The sequence below is a fragment of the Labrus bergylta genome, chromosome 21, assembly GCF_963930695.1.
Source record: "Labrus bergylta chromosome 21, fLabBer1.1, whole genome shotgun sequence".
Lineage (NCBI taxonomy): Eukaryota > Metazoa > Chordata > Actinopteri > Labriformes > Labridae > Labrus > Labrus bergylta.
The window spans coordinates 19,875,306-19,888,751 of NC_089215.1; the positions used below are offsets into that span (position 1 = coordinate 19,875,306).

Sequence of the window (13,446 nt, forward strand, 5' to 3'; positions counted from 1 at the left end):
AAATGTAGAGCTGCGTTCTAATCACAGGAATCCCTCTGTGTTCACTGGACTTCAAAACATTGTCAGTTTTTACATTTGAACAACTTTCCAAAAGAATTAGCCGCCTTGCCGTCGTTACAGAACACAAACACTGAGGATTAATGTCAATGAAAATGTCAAATCCCTTGTAAACAAACTCCAGCATTCCCCTGCGTGCTACACTTACACACACGTGTTCACACATACAGCGTATATGTTCTCTCACCCAAACATTCTCGCACACACACACTGTGAGTGTGAAGGTGCACGATGCCCCCGGCTGCCCTCCTACCTACCAGGCTACATCTGAAGATGAGACGTTCCAGTCATTTTCTGTCACATCAGTTTCCAGCGATCAGTCAGCAAGCTTACCCCGTCACGCCGTCGGACCAGAGTGTAATTTCCTCTTTGGAGACATCTGAGTCATCAGGCTAAGGAGACAACAACAACAACAACAACATCACCGTCATCATAGTGGATCTAGACCACAGTGCTGTCTGATAGTAGATGTGTGATTTCAGAATGAAATCAAAGGATAAACTTCTACATCCATCTGTTTACCCAACTCATCTACATAATTATGCAAGATCATTTGGTAACCATGGTAACATTCATTGCGCATCAGCATGTAAACGGAGGGATTTTCTAGAAACATCAGTTGAAAAAAAAGTCAAACAGAGGGGGTGCTGTGATATTTTTCCTTATACAGTATAATCTAATGCATGCTCCTTTTCCTCTTGCTATATCGTCACACCCTACATTATTTATGATGTATGAGGTCCAGTTGTGGTCTTAAATAATTATTCTTATAATCAATAATTGCTTCATGATCTCATGAGAGAATGATTGTATAAGCTGCATTAGAGCGCAGCATGACCTGCTCTGAGCTCTCAGCCCTCGCATGGTGTAGAAAAACTCTGTTACAAGTCAAACCTCGCAGTTTAAATGTAAACTTACAGTAAACAAGGTTTGTACAAGCATCAAAATGTAACTGAAGCACTGATCATGCACAAAAGCCCATTTCCATTGTGTGAACATCACTTTAACTTCTGTAGGAGGAACAAGTGTAGAAGTATGGAGTCACATATTCAATTACTCCATTGAAGGGAGAGTATGTGCCTGTGCCCCCGCACTGACTGCAATTCACTAAGAGTGGTCAATGTAACACAGAAGGGATATCCTGTTGGTTGTTTCATGTGCCCCATGTTTGGAGTCCATTGTCCTCGTCGCAGCGGCCCTGGTTTGAAATCAGCGTCGTCCCTTTGCTGCATGTCATTCCCCGCTCTGTCCTCCCAACAGTTCATGTCACCCTTCAGCTGTCCTATACAATAAAGGCAAAATGTCCCAAAAAATAGCCAAAAAAAGAAAGGGCATGATGACATCATCAATACTGTCCAGTGAGAGTCCAGGTGGAGAAATGACATTTTTGTCTTGGTTTGGAAAAGCTTTACCAAGTTAACTAAAGCCTGGTTCAGACTACAGGATAATGGGGCCGATTTGATGTCCCATTCCTCCTTCCAGACAATCGCAGTGAGTTTTTCAAAGATCCAATCTCGACGTCACGATCTGCTCGTAGAATGTCAGGGACATCCCGATTTACATCAAACACGTTTGCGATTAAGGATTCAAAATCATAAAGATGATGTCGTCGGAAGTCATGTGTCACAAGAGAGGACAGTAATAAGTGGACAGTAATGGCGACCGGCGGCAGGACACCAACCGCACAGGTACACCGGACAACTGATTTCAAAATCAGGATTTTAAAATTCCAGCAGTGTGAGCCAGGTTCAAGATAAGAGCCTCTTAACACTTCTCTTTGTTTGAGTTCCCAATGACAATTTGATTGATTATTTTCATCTTTCTCATCATTTTAAATTAAAAAATCAGTCTAGGATCTAGATAAGCTTCTTTGGGGAAATGTGGAGCATTGGGGAGCTTTAAAGACGGGTCGATTTGACAGATTGATTACAAGATGTGAACAACAGCAGGAGTAACGGAACATTAAAGGCTCTGCAGAGGTATACAGAGTTGTTTTCAATTACTGTAGCCGATTAGACATTTTCAGGCTGACTGAGAGTGGAGCTTTGCGGGGAATTACTGAATGTATGAAATTGCAAATTGAATGTTAAACACTCGTTGTCAAGGGGCATTACACCAAGCAATTACTCACATTCCAAGAACTTACAGAAATCGATACACCATGATGTGAGTAGTAAGAGATGAATTCAGTTTGAGAGGTTATTCTCTGAAGGTTCAAGTCCAGCAGAAGAAGAGTACAACAAAGGCAGGTGTAAACCTCCGAAGCACAGACTTCATTATTATGTCTGCCCTGAGAGGCTTAATAACCCCGCCTGTCTTTCTCATATCTCTGAGCTGAAATAGAAACCTGTCTATTCTGCGGCGGTGAATGGCATGAAATATTACTGTGTCAAGCCTGAGAAGTCTTCTTGGGACTTCATGACTTTACTTTCTGCTCTTCCAACACTGAAATATTGTTTTTCAAAGTTTTCCATGCAGAAGCCCTACCTTCATCTATTTTTACACCGTTACTGCACATACTGTATATATTTGTATTACTCCTGATTTATATCCTGCTTCAACTCTGTAATGACTTTTTTTTTTACTTTGTATTTATAGAAATTAAAAATAGAACAAAAACTCTGTAATTCTTTTAGTGTTATTTTTATTGAGTGTTTCAGTTATAACATGTACATACATTTTTAATTTGGATTCCATCACCTGAAATTAAAGTTAATAAAAATGAGAGCCTGACCGATTAATCGGCCAGCCGATAATATTGGCCGATATTAGCATATCCAGGGACTATCTGTTTCGCCTAAATTATATGCACCGATATTACTACATTTTTTCACCAGACAAATAGCATTTCACTTGAGTTCTATTGTTTTAAACTAGCAGTTCTATTTCACCAGCAGAGGGCTCTATATGAATTACAACAAGCATTATCACCCTCCAGAGTGTCAAGCGGTGATGCACGTACATGCCTAGTTACTTCCTGTTGAGTGACCATCTTGTCTTCATTATATCTTTTCCACACATGTTTGACAACTACTTTTTAGGGATCATCGTTATAAATGTGTATATCTATATCTATCTATCTCCACGGGATCGCACATAGATCTAAGAAGGATATTTGCCCATATATCGGTATGGGATTTTTTTCTCTGTCCAATATCGATATCAGCCCAAAAAATGTCATATCGGTCGGGCCGAAATATATGATAATTAGGACAGAGGTGATACAGTTGCTACAGTAAACGTATGACGTAACAATCACATAGACTGCAACTCTTTTATTAGCTGATCCAAGTTACCCTGCCTGCACCCTCCCCAGTGCTTGGGTTTGGGTGACATAGACTTAATCTTAAACATCTTACCATGTAACATGTATACTTTTCTGCCTCTAATGAATCCTCAAAGCAACAGCACGAGAGGTGATAGTAAAAGACTGACTGGTCTGTCTCTCTCTGTTCTGATCTCACCACCATTACGTAAGGAACTGTTGCTGACGTTGGATCAACACCAGTCAGCATACCATAATACACCTCCATACTTTATGCAAGCATGCTCTAGATTCCCACCTCATTGCTCAGAGGCCTGCCTGCGTTGTCAGGATGTTTAATGGTTCAACATGATGTTGCTGTCTAATCTGGACTCTGTAACCGCCTGTTCGGTTAGTTATGATCAAACTCGTGTTGGTCTAATGTCTTCAGCGAGGGAGGAAAGCCTGATTAACGTGCTCATTAACTGGATGAGTTAGGAATGAAGGCAACATGGAGAGGATGCAGAGGCTCTCTCCATGGCTCTTAATAAAAACCATACATACATTGGTTGGCTTTGTAACAAATGTTCCTTATGAAGAAAACATGTAGTACTATACATTTACAAAAGCAGGCCGAATCTCATGTAATAGCCAGAGGAAATAAATAGACCAGCCTTTCACAAAATAGGTCAAGAAAAAGATATGTAATTAGTTTTAGCAAGCAAAAAATAGCTGACATTGTAAATCCAACATTATATTGATTGCACAGGCCATTTCCATTGAATAGATGGATATAATTAACATTAACATCACCCATTGATTCCATGCCCACAAACTAATATTTTCTCATGTATTTATAAAGGCTATAGAATACTCTACATAATCAGTGTAGAGCTAATTATCCTTTAGTTGCTGGCAGATTTGTGATACAATGGGGAAGGGTTTGAGACACTTGAACACGAGATGACAGATGTTCTTGTGCATTGAGGGAATTTGAAGCCGTTGGAGAAAGAAAGAGGAACGAACAGGAAGCAGTTAAGTGAGAATGGATAAAGAGAAGGGGACAGCTGAGGATGAAGGCAAAGAAAGATGGTCTGGGGTCCGGGGAGGAAACAGAAGAAAAGAGGGGGAGATAAATAAAGAACAAAGGGTGAAGGCAGATTGGGGTTCGGTACTCCAGATCTCGAAGGCCAGATGGATCTCAAAACTCCTTAATGATGCTACACTGACCTGCTCACCAAAAGAGGAGGTAGTAAGTAACCGTCAGTGTCTCAGTGACAAAATCCCTCTTACAGGACAGAAAACATACTACTGTCATTTAAATATAAGCTAAAAGATAAGTCTTTCAAAAAGCAAACTACATGCCAGTCCTCTGGTCAGATTTTGTCCCAATTAGCAGCTTAGTGATGTGAGCTGGCAGAAAAGTTGCCTGGAAAAGTTCCTCCTGCTTTCATTGAATTCAGCAGATGTTTTTCAAAAGACACTCTTAGAAAAGGTTGCAGTCGCAAAAGCTAGAGTTGATGTCGTTTTAGTTTGTTATAAGATCAAGTCATAGTCCCTATAAGAAGTGGCAGCACTGAAGTGATAGTATTTTACCATGTGGTTTACCTTGCAAAACTGAGTTAAACAGACGGTGGGTGTGGGTTTTTAAGGGACCAAAATTCAGATAATGGATCGAAAAAGTTCCAAATATGAAATCACATTGTTTACCTTTGTGGTAAAGTGTACTTCAGAAAACCGTTTCAGTGTTTAACCAGCAGAATGACACAACACCTGTGGCAACGAGTCAGGGAGGTCATCTTCGATTAAAAGTATTTCAAGAAATACAAAAGTAAATACATTACAGTTTTTATATTGGATTTGGTTGTGTATTAAAGGAGCAATATGTAAGATATCTACCTTACTATATCGTCAGATACTAAGAAAATATGCTATGTTGAGTGATGTCCTCCTTCTAAGTTTCGATTCAAAATCGGGGTTTATTGCCAAGTACATTTACACATACAAAGAATTTGACTTGGTGTATTGGTGCTCAACAATGAACAAGGAAATAAAGCAGAACTAGCAACAACTTAAATAATACAGTATAAGAAGATATTACAATATATAAAATAGAATAAAAAAATGTAAAATTTGCGTCCGGAGTGAATTTCGACTGCAGTACCACGTGTCAGAGTTACATATTGCACCTTTTAAATTAGGCGTGCTTTAATCTCTAACCTATTATATTGTTGTTGTTGTTTTTTTGTTTTTTTTTACATATGTCTTTCCTGCAATGGTGGTAGTAGCCATGTTGGAATTATTGCTGTTTCAACCTTACTTCATAGATCAATGTAGAAATAAGCAAATAGGAGGAGCTGAGTGCTTTAGCCTCCTTGAAAGCAGTCCAATCTCAACGTCCCCGATCTGCTCAGAGAATGACGGGGACGCCCACATTTATATCTCACATGTTTGATGTTTTGTATTCAAAATCTTAAAGATTACGTCATGAAAGGGTCTGTGCAGCACAGTAACCACGAGAGGCAACAGAGGACAGTAATAAGTGGACAGTAGTAGCTACTGGATATCTGTAATGCATATTACAATTTGACCTCCAGCTCTTGCTGAAGAATAGACAACCCATGTTATCCACGTCTCCGCAGACATTTCTTGTTTCTTGTTCCTCTTCAAATGAGGTCACATGAGGTGGTGCGTTCCTCCGCTGTGCACAATAATTTAAATAAAACCCTGTAGTATGTGCTGTGCCATGATTTTCATATCTTCTCATGTGCAGATGTTGGAGTTAATAGAGAAGAATATGGGTTAAAATTCTCATTATATGTGTGATCCAACTCGATTTAAAAAAACTCCTGTAATGTAGTGTGAGCCAGGTTTTAGTGAGCAGCCGGATGCTTTAAACTTCTTACTTCAGAACTCTGTGGACACACACTCAGTCTGGGTTCTTGCCTTTTTGACCTGCTGCCATGGAAAAAAAAAAACGGTTACAGATTTTTGTCTCGTGGTGAAGAAGAGTGTCTTCAAAGTGGATTGAACTTTTTCATCTTTAGAGTGTTGTATCCACCTGTGCACATGCAGGGTGGCTTGACGTGAGAATAGTGCTCTGTGTATGTGTTTGTATGTAAAATGAAGTAAAAATGATCTGTTCCATTCCCCCATTGTGTTAGACAATACATTTTTGATGCATGCTCATGTTTGTGTACCCATTCACTCTAATTGGAGTACTTTGCAGTGAAATTGTTAATATTCCAACCGAGCCTGGGAAAGTGATTATCCAGCACAAGTCAATATCATGTCCAAATGAGGGACAAACACATGCTGAAAGCTGAGGGGGGAAGAAAAAAAAAATCGATAAGCCTAATTAATTTAGCACATTTGGCTACTTTACCCAGTTTGATATGAATAAATGAGATGGCTTGCAGTTTCAACTCCACAAGCTGCTCCCAATTTAGTCCGATTTTTTGCTGATATAACTCCCCATAGCATCAGAGCTCGGCCAACCCTGGTCAGATTCAAATTGTGTAACTGGATGTGATTGAGCTTGCCAGGTGCTGGGTAGATAGGGGAATAAGTTGCCACTCGAGCCTCTGCTAAATGTACATTTTAGTGCCCGAGGAAAAGGAATAATGTTTGACACATTAACAGAGTTCAGTGCGATCCCAGACGGGCCCTGTCACACCTGCTCCTGAAATTGTTTGATCTTGATAGTTGTGACAGGGACACGGTGCAGCCATTTTTTTTCTTGTGCTGTAACTGTCTCCTCCATGTCTCGGCGTACTATAATGTGACAGAGCCTCACTATTGTTTTTAAGCCCCTTCTGCTTAACACACAGGCACAGGGTTCACATTCACACTTTCAGCAAAAGCAGCTCGCCATGAGAGAGTTTATTTTAGGCACATGATGTCAGCGTTGGAATCAAACTCCTTACACGGGACTATATACTAGATGACCGCCAAATCTTTAATCACATCTGTAGCATATTGGATGTGCCATTAAAGAGACCAGAGTACACATAGTTTTTACTAAAGTACAAGTACAGATACTGGTGTAAAAGTAGATTAAATGGAGCCCTCTGAAAGACATTTCTACCAGCTGTTTCTGTGCAAAGCTAACTGTGCTAACATCACACATGGGAGAATATTACATGTATTCTAACTTCCAATAATATAAATATTGATCAACTCTAACTTTGCTCCAGTACAGATGTCTGCAAAAATCTACCAAAGATACTAATATTTCTCAGCTGGCATCATGAGGATCATAACCTCTGTCCTTTCACCAGTTTGAAGATGAAACAGCACCAGAACCCCCTGCTCCTGTCACAGAGTCACTGCAGCATTACAGGCAGCAGGTGAAAGGACAGTGTCTCAGTGAAGCCGTGCTTCACAAGAACGCAACGAGGAGAGCGTGTAACTCGAAGCATTCACACTCTCTGCTTTTCATTTCCTCCCTTTGACAAGTGCCTCTCATTCATCCTCATGGCTATCAGATAAGACGGAGGGATCAGCCGGGTCACATGTGAAGGCGGTCGTCAGGGCAACCAGGGCAATGATTACAGTTATAAGAAGACTTAACATCATAACAGCATCTTACTATGAATTACTTTCAACTGTGTCATAAGAAAGGGTTTTTAGTTGTAACAAGGGAATATGTAGCCTTTTCTGAGTTAGAAAAAAGGGTTGTTATTAAGGCAACACAAAAGGTTTATGACAGTTTTCTTAGTAGCTTTTCAAATGTAGCTTTATAAAGGTCCTGTCAAGCTGTGCTGAAGCCGTGTTCATCTTGTAGTTAAAGTTATGCTCAGCACTGAATCATGTCTTGTTTTAGCTTCTTTTCCTTTTACAAAACAGGTGAAATGCTCAAAGCAAGCCAGAGCTGTACCCACTTTTAAATAGTATCTTAAAACTTTATTTTAAACTGGTTCATAGCATTTGTATTGTTGTACATGTACTTTAATGGATCCTCATATCGTGTTATGGGGTTTTATGTAACTGAATGTTGTACATTTTAATCTGTTTGTTTACACAAAGGCCCAACTGGGGACACGAGTTGGAAATTAGCAATAGCTATATACTCTTTATGCAGCACATCAGTTTCATGCTTTGTATTGAAATTATGTTAAATTGCATTGTGTCTATTAAAATAAATACATTCAAGAACCAGAACAGAAGAGAAAAACATAAATAACTCATAAAGCAGTGTTTAAGTGCTCTAACAAAGGCTGAAGTCATTAGCATTAGCATCAATGGATTGTGAAAATCAAGAGGGACATCAGGTTAAACTTTCTCATTAAACTACATGTTTGTAGTTTAATGAGAGGGGGTGACACAGACAGACAGGCTTCTCATGTACTTGTATTGATGTGAAACAGAGTTGAGTGCTACCAAACTATACAGTAAAAGTGAGATGTTACTAATTATTTAAAAAACGACTTAATTTGAATGATTAACAGAAAGAGGACTGCTGTAATGAAGTGATGGTCTGGACATTAAGAGAGGGACAAACAACCAGGCACACTCAACAACATTCACAAAGAGTCTAATAAAGAGTCATCAAGTTACCAAAAGTGCATGTGATTGGACTGTGGAAGGAAGTGTGAGTGCCTGGAGAGAACCCTCACATGCATAGGGAGAACCCTTTCCGATTGGGCATTCAAACCTTCTTTCTGTGAAGGGACAGTGCGTACCACTGAGCAGCCCAGGTTAGAAAGAATTTGAACGGTTAATACTAATGGGAGCACAGTTTGTCTGTGAGCTTAACAGTCCTTTTGGCACTGATCAATCACTACCAGGTACCATGCCTTTGATATGGTCAGAATGCATCTCATAGCCTGGAGCAGTTTGGCAGTATTTTGGTTAAGAAAATGCAGATAAAGTTCTATGTAGGCTGTTTTAGGCGCACATGACCTGATTAATGCGTAACCACCTTCAGCACAGGCATGTGGACGTAAACCTGCAAGGAGAACCAAAGGCTGGTGGTGTGGATGCTACAAACATTAACCCCACTCGGAAATGAGTTGCCTAGGATTGTCTAGTTTTTACCAGGTTTTGTCTTGGATAAGTCCTGAATTCATCAAGGAGTAATGATGGATTTAGGTCTCCAGTGTTTTTTTTGGATGATATAAACGTCATCAGATGTTCATTGAAATCTCACACTCTTGTCCTCTCCTTCCTGCTCTTTCCTCTTTAACAGTGACACACCTCAGGCCAACGATGGTGGAGCCAAGACGCCTCGATCCAAAACTTCATCCCGTTTCCCCAGACTGGGCCGCAGAGGCAACCAGGACGCCAGACCTGAACCCCAGAGTGGTGACCTTTAATCCAAGAGCCTTTGGAACTGATTATTGCTCAAAATATAGGCTGAGGACTACGATGGATATTTGTCCAAACCTGGACTGTGGCACATAAAGGGCGTGTAACGGACCTTCACAGCCTTGCAGATGAAAAGCCTCCGTCAAGGAGGGGGGGGGGATGCAGTCGGCATCGACATCACAGACATCTCTGAGAGATATGTAAATGTTTTTGTGCATTTCCTGGCTGAGTAAAAAAAAGAGAAATGATTCTCTCGAGGCTGCCTAACAATGAACCCAATCATACAGCCTCTTACCTCACTGAGAGACTACAAGACCCTTTGTTCACTGCACATGAGCTAGACTGGAGTCTATTATCTTAAACACAACCAGATGACAAGGACAGTTTTTTTTCTTACTCTTACTCTCAGTTTTTTAAGTGAGAGTGTATCCTGGTCACAGTGCCTACAGTTGGTAGCTGCTTTTTTGCTCCAGGTGAGGGGAGGGGGGGTGAAGAGGGGGTAGATTAAAGCATCCTCTTGGAGAATTACTCTTGATTCTCTGCTAATGTGTCAGCATTATGGTGCCATTATATTTTAGATAGTAATAACTCTCAATCTCTAGCGTGGACCAACAGTCGATGAGCATTCCTTTGTCCTACGTATATATTGTATTTGAATTATTGATAATCTGCAGGAAGTGTATCATACATCTGGTTCTCCAGAGATGCAGTTAATATCAACATCGCGTTAAGATCACATCGATGATCATATGAAAGGACAAACACAGCTAAATCCAACACGTCTTAGTGACCGTATGGAAATGAATGGTGTGGGATCTAAAGGAAATCTTACATTTCCCTTCACAATAAAACAAACCTACACAACTTAATTTATGTTCCAACTTTGACTCAAAACAGACCGACTGCAGAGTGAAACAGTGACAGAAAGATCCAAAACTTTACCTGACAAGAAAAGGCGGAAATGTAAATTAACTTTTACAAAAGGGGCCATCTTTTCATTTTTTGTACCCCCTTATAACTTTACTCCAGTCCCTTATTAACAATTCAAAGGTTGCATAATATACTCCTTTCCAACAAGTTAAAATAATTATCAGAGAACCTCAAAACATGTCTGTGAAGTTTCTTGTTAAATCCACTCCAGTCCTGTATCGTATCATGCCTATGAACCCCTCTATTTCAGCCCTGCTCAGAACAGCCTGTTTCTGTGTCTGTACCTTTAAATGTAAATGAGCTGTGTCTGACCACGCCCCTCTTGAAGGGCTTGAGTGGCTCAGGTTTTCCCACCATGCCTAACTGTTTAGACTGAGAAGTCAGACTCAGAGGGCAGAACAAACACTTAACTGTGGGTGTGTCATCCACCTGGGGGAGGGGTTACTGCCCTTTGTGATGTCACAAACTATGGTTAAGTGCATTTTGCATAATATCTGACCTTTAAAAGATGTTTTTCCTAACATCCACAGATTTCACTAAATAGATTATTTCTTAATATCAGAGCAGAAAGGAAGGGAAACACAGTTTTACCTTTTAAAATAAATGTGTGGGCTGTGTTTTGGGTGGTTAACCATCAGGGACATCACATAAATAAGGATCTTTATCAAAGGTTGGTCGGCCACAGTGATGAATTAAATGTTTAAAGATTGTTCAACTAATGTGTCTTAACAGGATCTCATGCAGCGTTATGATGCGAATGAATGTTTTAACGGCGACTAAACACTTGAAGCAAAAGCTGCTGGTTACGGTGCACGCAGAAGAGCCGTGGAGCATTGAGTGTGTGTAAAACAGAAGCTCATGCATATGGATGGCTCACCCAAGAGGAGACGCAGGCTGTGTTCAAACGAGGATCGATTGTGTCGGAAAAACTTGAATCAAAGGGTCGGCTCACAAAATGGTAAACATTGTTCTCACTCGTCGGCGGGGGGGTCGGGGGTTGAGGTGAACAAACACGCTTTGTTGGTTTTAATTAAGTTGTTTTTCTTATAGGGAAGTGACCCTCACAGGTTTCCCACTACTGGTAAGCACTGCACAGCGTTGTTCCTCACAGGGATGCTGTCAAATGTTTATTTTTTATCAAACTCCCCTGAAGTCTTAAACATTAAATGCTGGTGTCAGTGGTAAATATGTGGCGAGCTTGCTGGAAGAAAAGACAAGATAAAGTATCAAAAATTGTTTTACACATGAACCTTTATTTTTTGTTTGACAAATTGCTCTGCAGTTTCTCCCTAACCACAACATGTAATGTAACATACACGTGAATGTTTTTTTTTAATTCTTTTTTTTATTGAAGCTACTTTAAGTATCTGCTCTGATTACTACAGAACTGTAGAACTGCCTTGTATGCTTTTTTTTTTTTTTTTTTAAATCAGCCAACAGTATCTAATATGTCCTGTATTGCTCTGTAACAGCTTTGTCACACAGTCTGTTTATCATAATGAGAAGCCTTTACATAGACAAATCTCACAGTAAAGGTAATGATCAGTGAATCTCTAGAATAATGGAAGCCCTGAGCGGATATGCATCCATCCATCCATTTTTATTTGATCCATTTCTGGGTGTTTCTTGAGATCTGGAATTATTTATCTCTTATCCACAGAGCTTCAAAAGCACAAAAACAAACAAAGAAAAAGGCTTAACTTGTCTTATTAGTGTGGGTAAGGCTGCCCATGGGGGGGGGGGGTAAAGGGGAAAGCTTTTCGCATAGGGAGGGCCCATGGAGGTTTCCAAACATCTGGTCCATCCTAATTTTTAGCAACAATGACCAAATTTTACACCTTAATATAATTTCCTCTGTGTCAAAAACACACTTTTGATTTATTGTTGCTTGAGTAATATGTACCCTGTTTCAAAATCTAAAACCCTTCTTCTAAAATCATATGAACCTTTTTTTTTGTAATCTTACCAATGTAAGGGAGCCCAGAGGAAGCTAATGTTAGCCAGGTGGCTAGCGCTAACACAACTCAAATGTGAATATGTTGATTTGAATCATATCCTGGGAGGGCCCAGTCACTGGACCTTTAAGGGGGCCAAGACATATCTGCAGGCGGGCCTGAGTGTGGGCAATGGCAGCGTGTCCTATCATAGTGACCAGTCTATTGTTTGTTTTTTATAGATTGCCAGAAGATGACCCCATTATCACAAAATACGCTTTGTTGCCTTGAGATATTGAGATTAATTAATCTGTGATCATCCGGAGTAAATGAGAAATAAATTGTAGAAATAAATAAAACTTATCTCTGGGGAAACCAGTGTTGTTGTCATAAGATAACAAGTTCAATAAGTTGAGATCTCAAGAGACCATCCAGAAATGAGTCATTGACGCAGGAAAATGGAGAAAATAGTGGATGCATAGGGGTCTCTGTTCTAGAGCCTTTGGGGGATCTAAGTTTTCTGCAGAAATGTCTATTTCTATGTGCACGCTGATGATCTGTAATTCTGCACATTAAGATATTTTTAACAACTTATTTCGCCATGGAGAAATGTCTTTATGTTGGGCTCATCACATTCCTTGTTAAAAGGACAATTATTTGGTATTTGGTGGTTCAAAGAAGCATTGCAGTGGTCCAACAAGCCTAACAGCAAGCTAGCAACCATGTGGTGTCTACAATGCAGCTTTTGAAACTATTCAATCCAATAAACTTTACAAAGGGGTTTTAATAGGAGGAAAATGCATTCAGTACATTTTGTGCACTGCAGTATGTTTTTTGTGAGTCATGCTGAATAAAAATGGAACAGTTATTGGATGAGAGGAAGAATCCCCGCAGCACTTTTGAGTTCTGAAACTTTTTTTTTTTGGTTTCAGCTATCTGAAGAAGGTGGTGATCCCCTCTCTCCTGCATTTC

The 13,446-nt window shown here is 40.0% G+C and overlaps 1 protein-coding gene across 2 annotated transcripts in view; it reads left to right on the plus strand.

The window, feature by feature from the left end:
* snx29 (sorting nexin 29) overlaps positions 1-13,370 on the plus strand; it is a 165,257-nt gene extending 151,887 nt beyond the window's left edge. For both annotated transcript variants that reach the window (XM_020642566.3, XM_020642567.3), the window contains exon 21: positions 9,492-13,370. In XM_020642566.3, the coding sequence (XP_020498222.1) occupies positions 9,492-9,618 (127 nt within the window). In that variant the 3' untranslated portion in view covers positions 9,619-13,370. The remainder of the gene's footprint in view (positions 1-9,491) is intronic.
* The last annotated feature ends 76 nt before the right edge of the window (positions 13,371-13,446 follow it).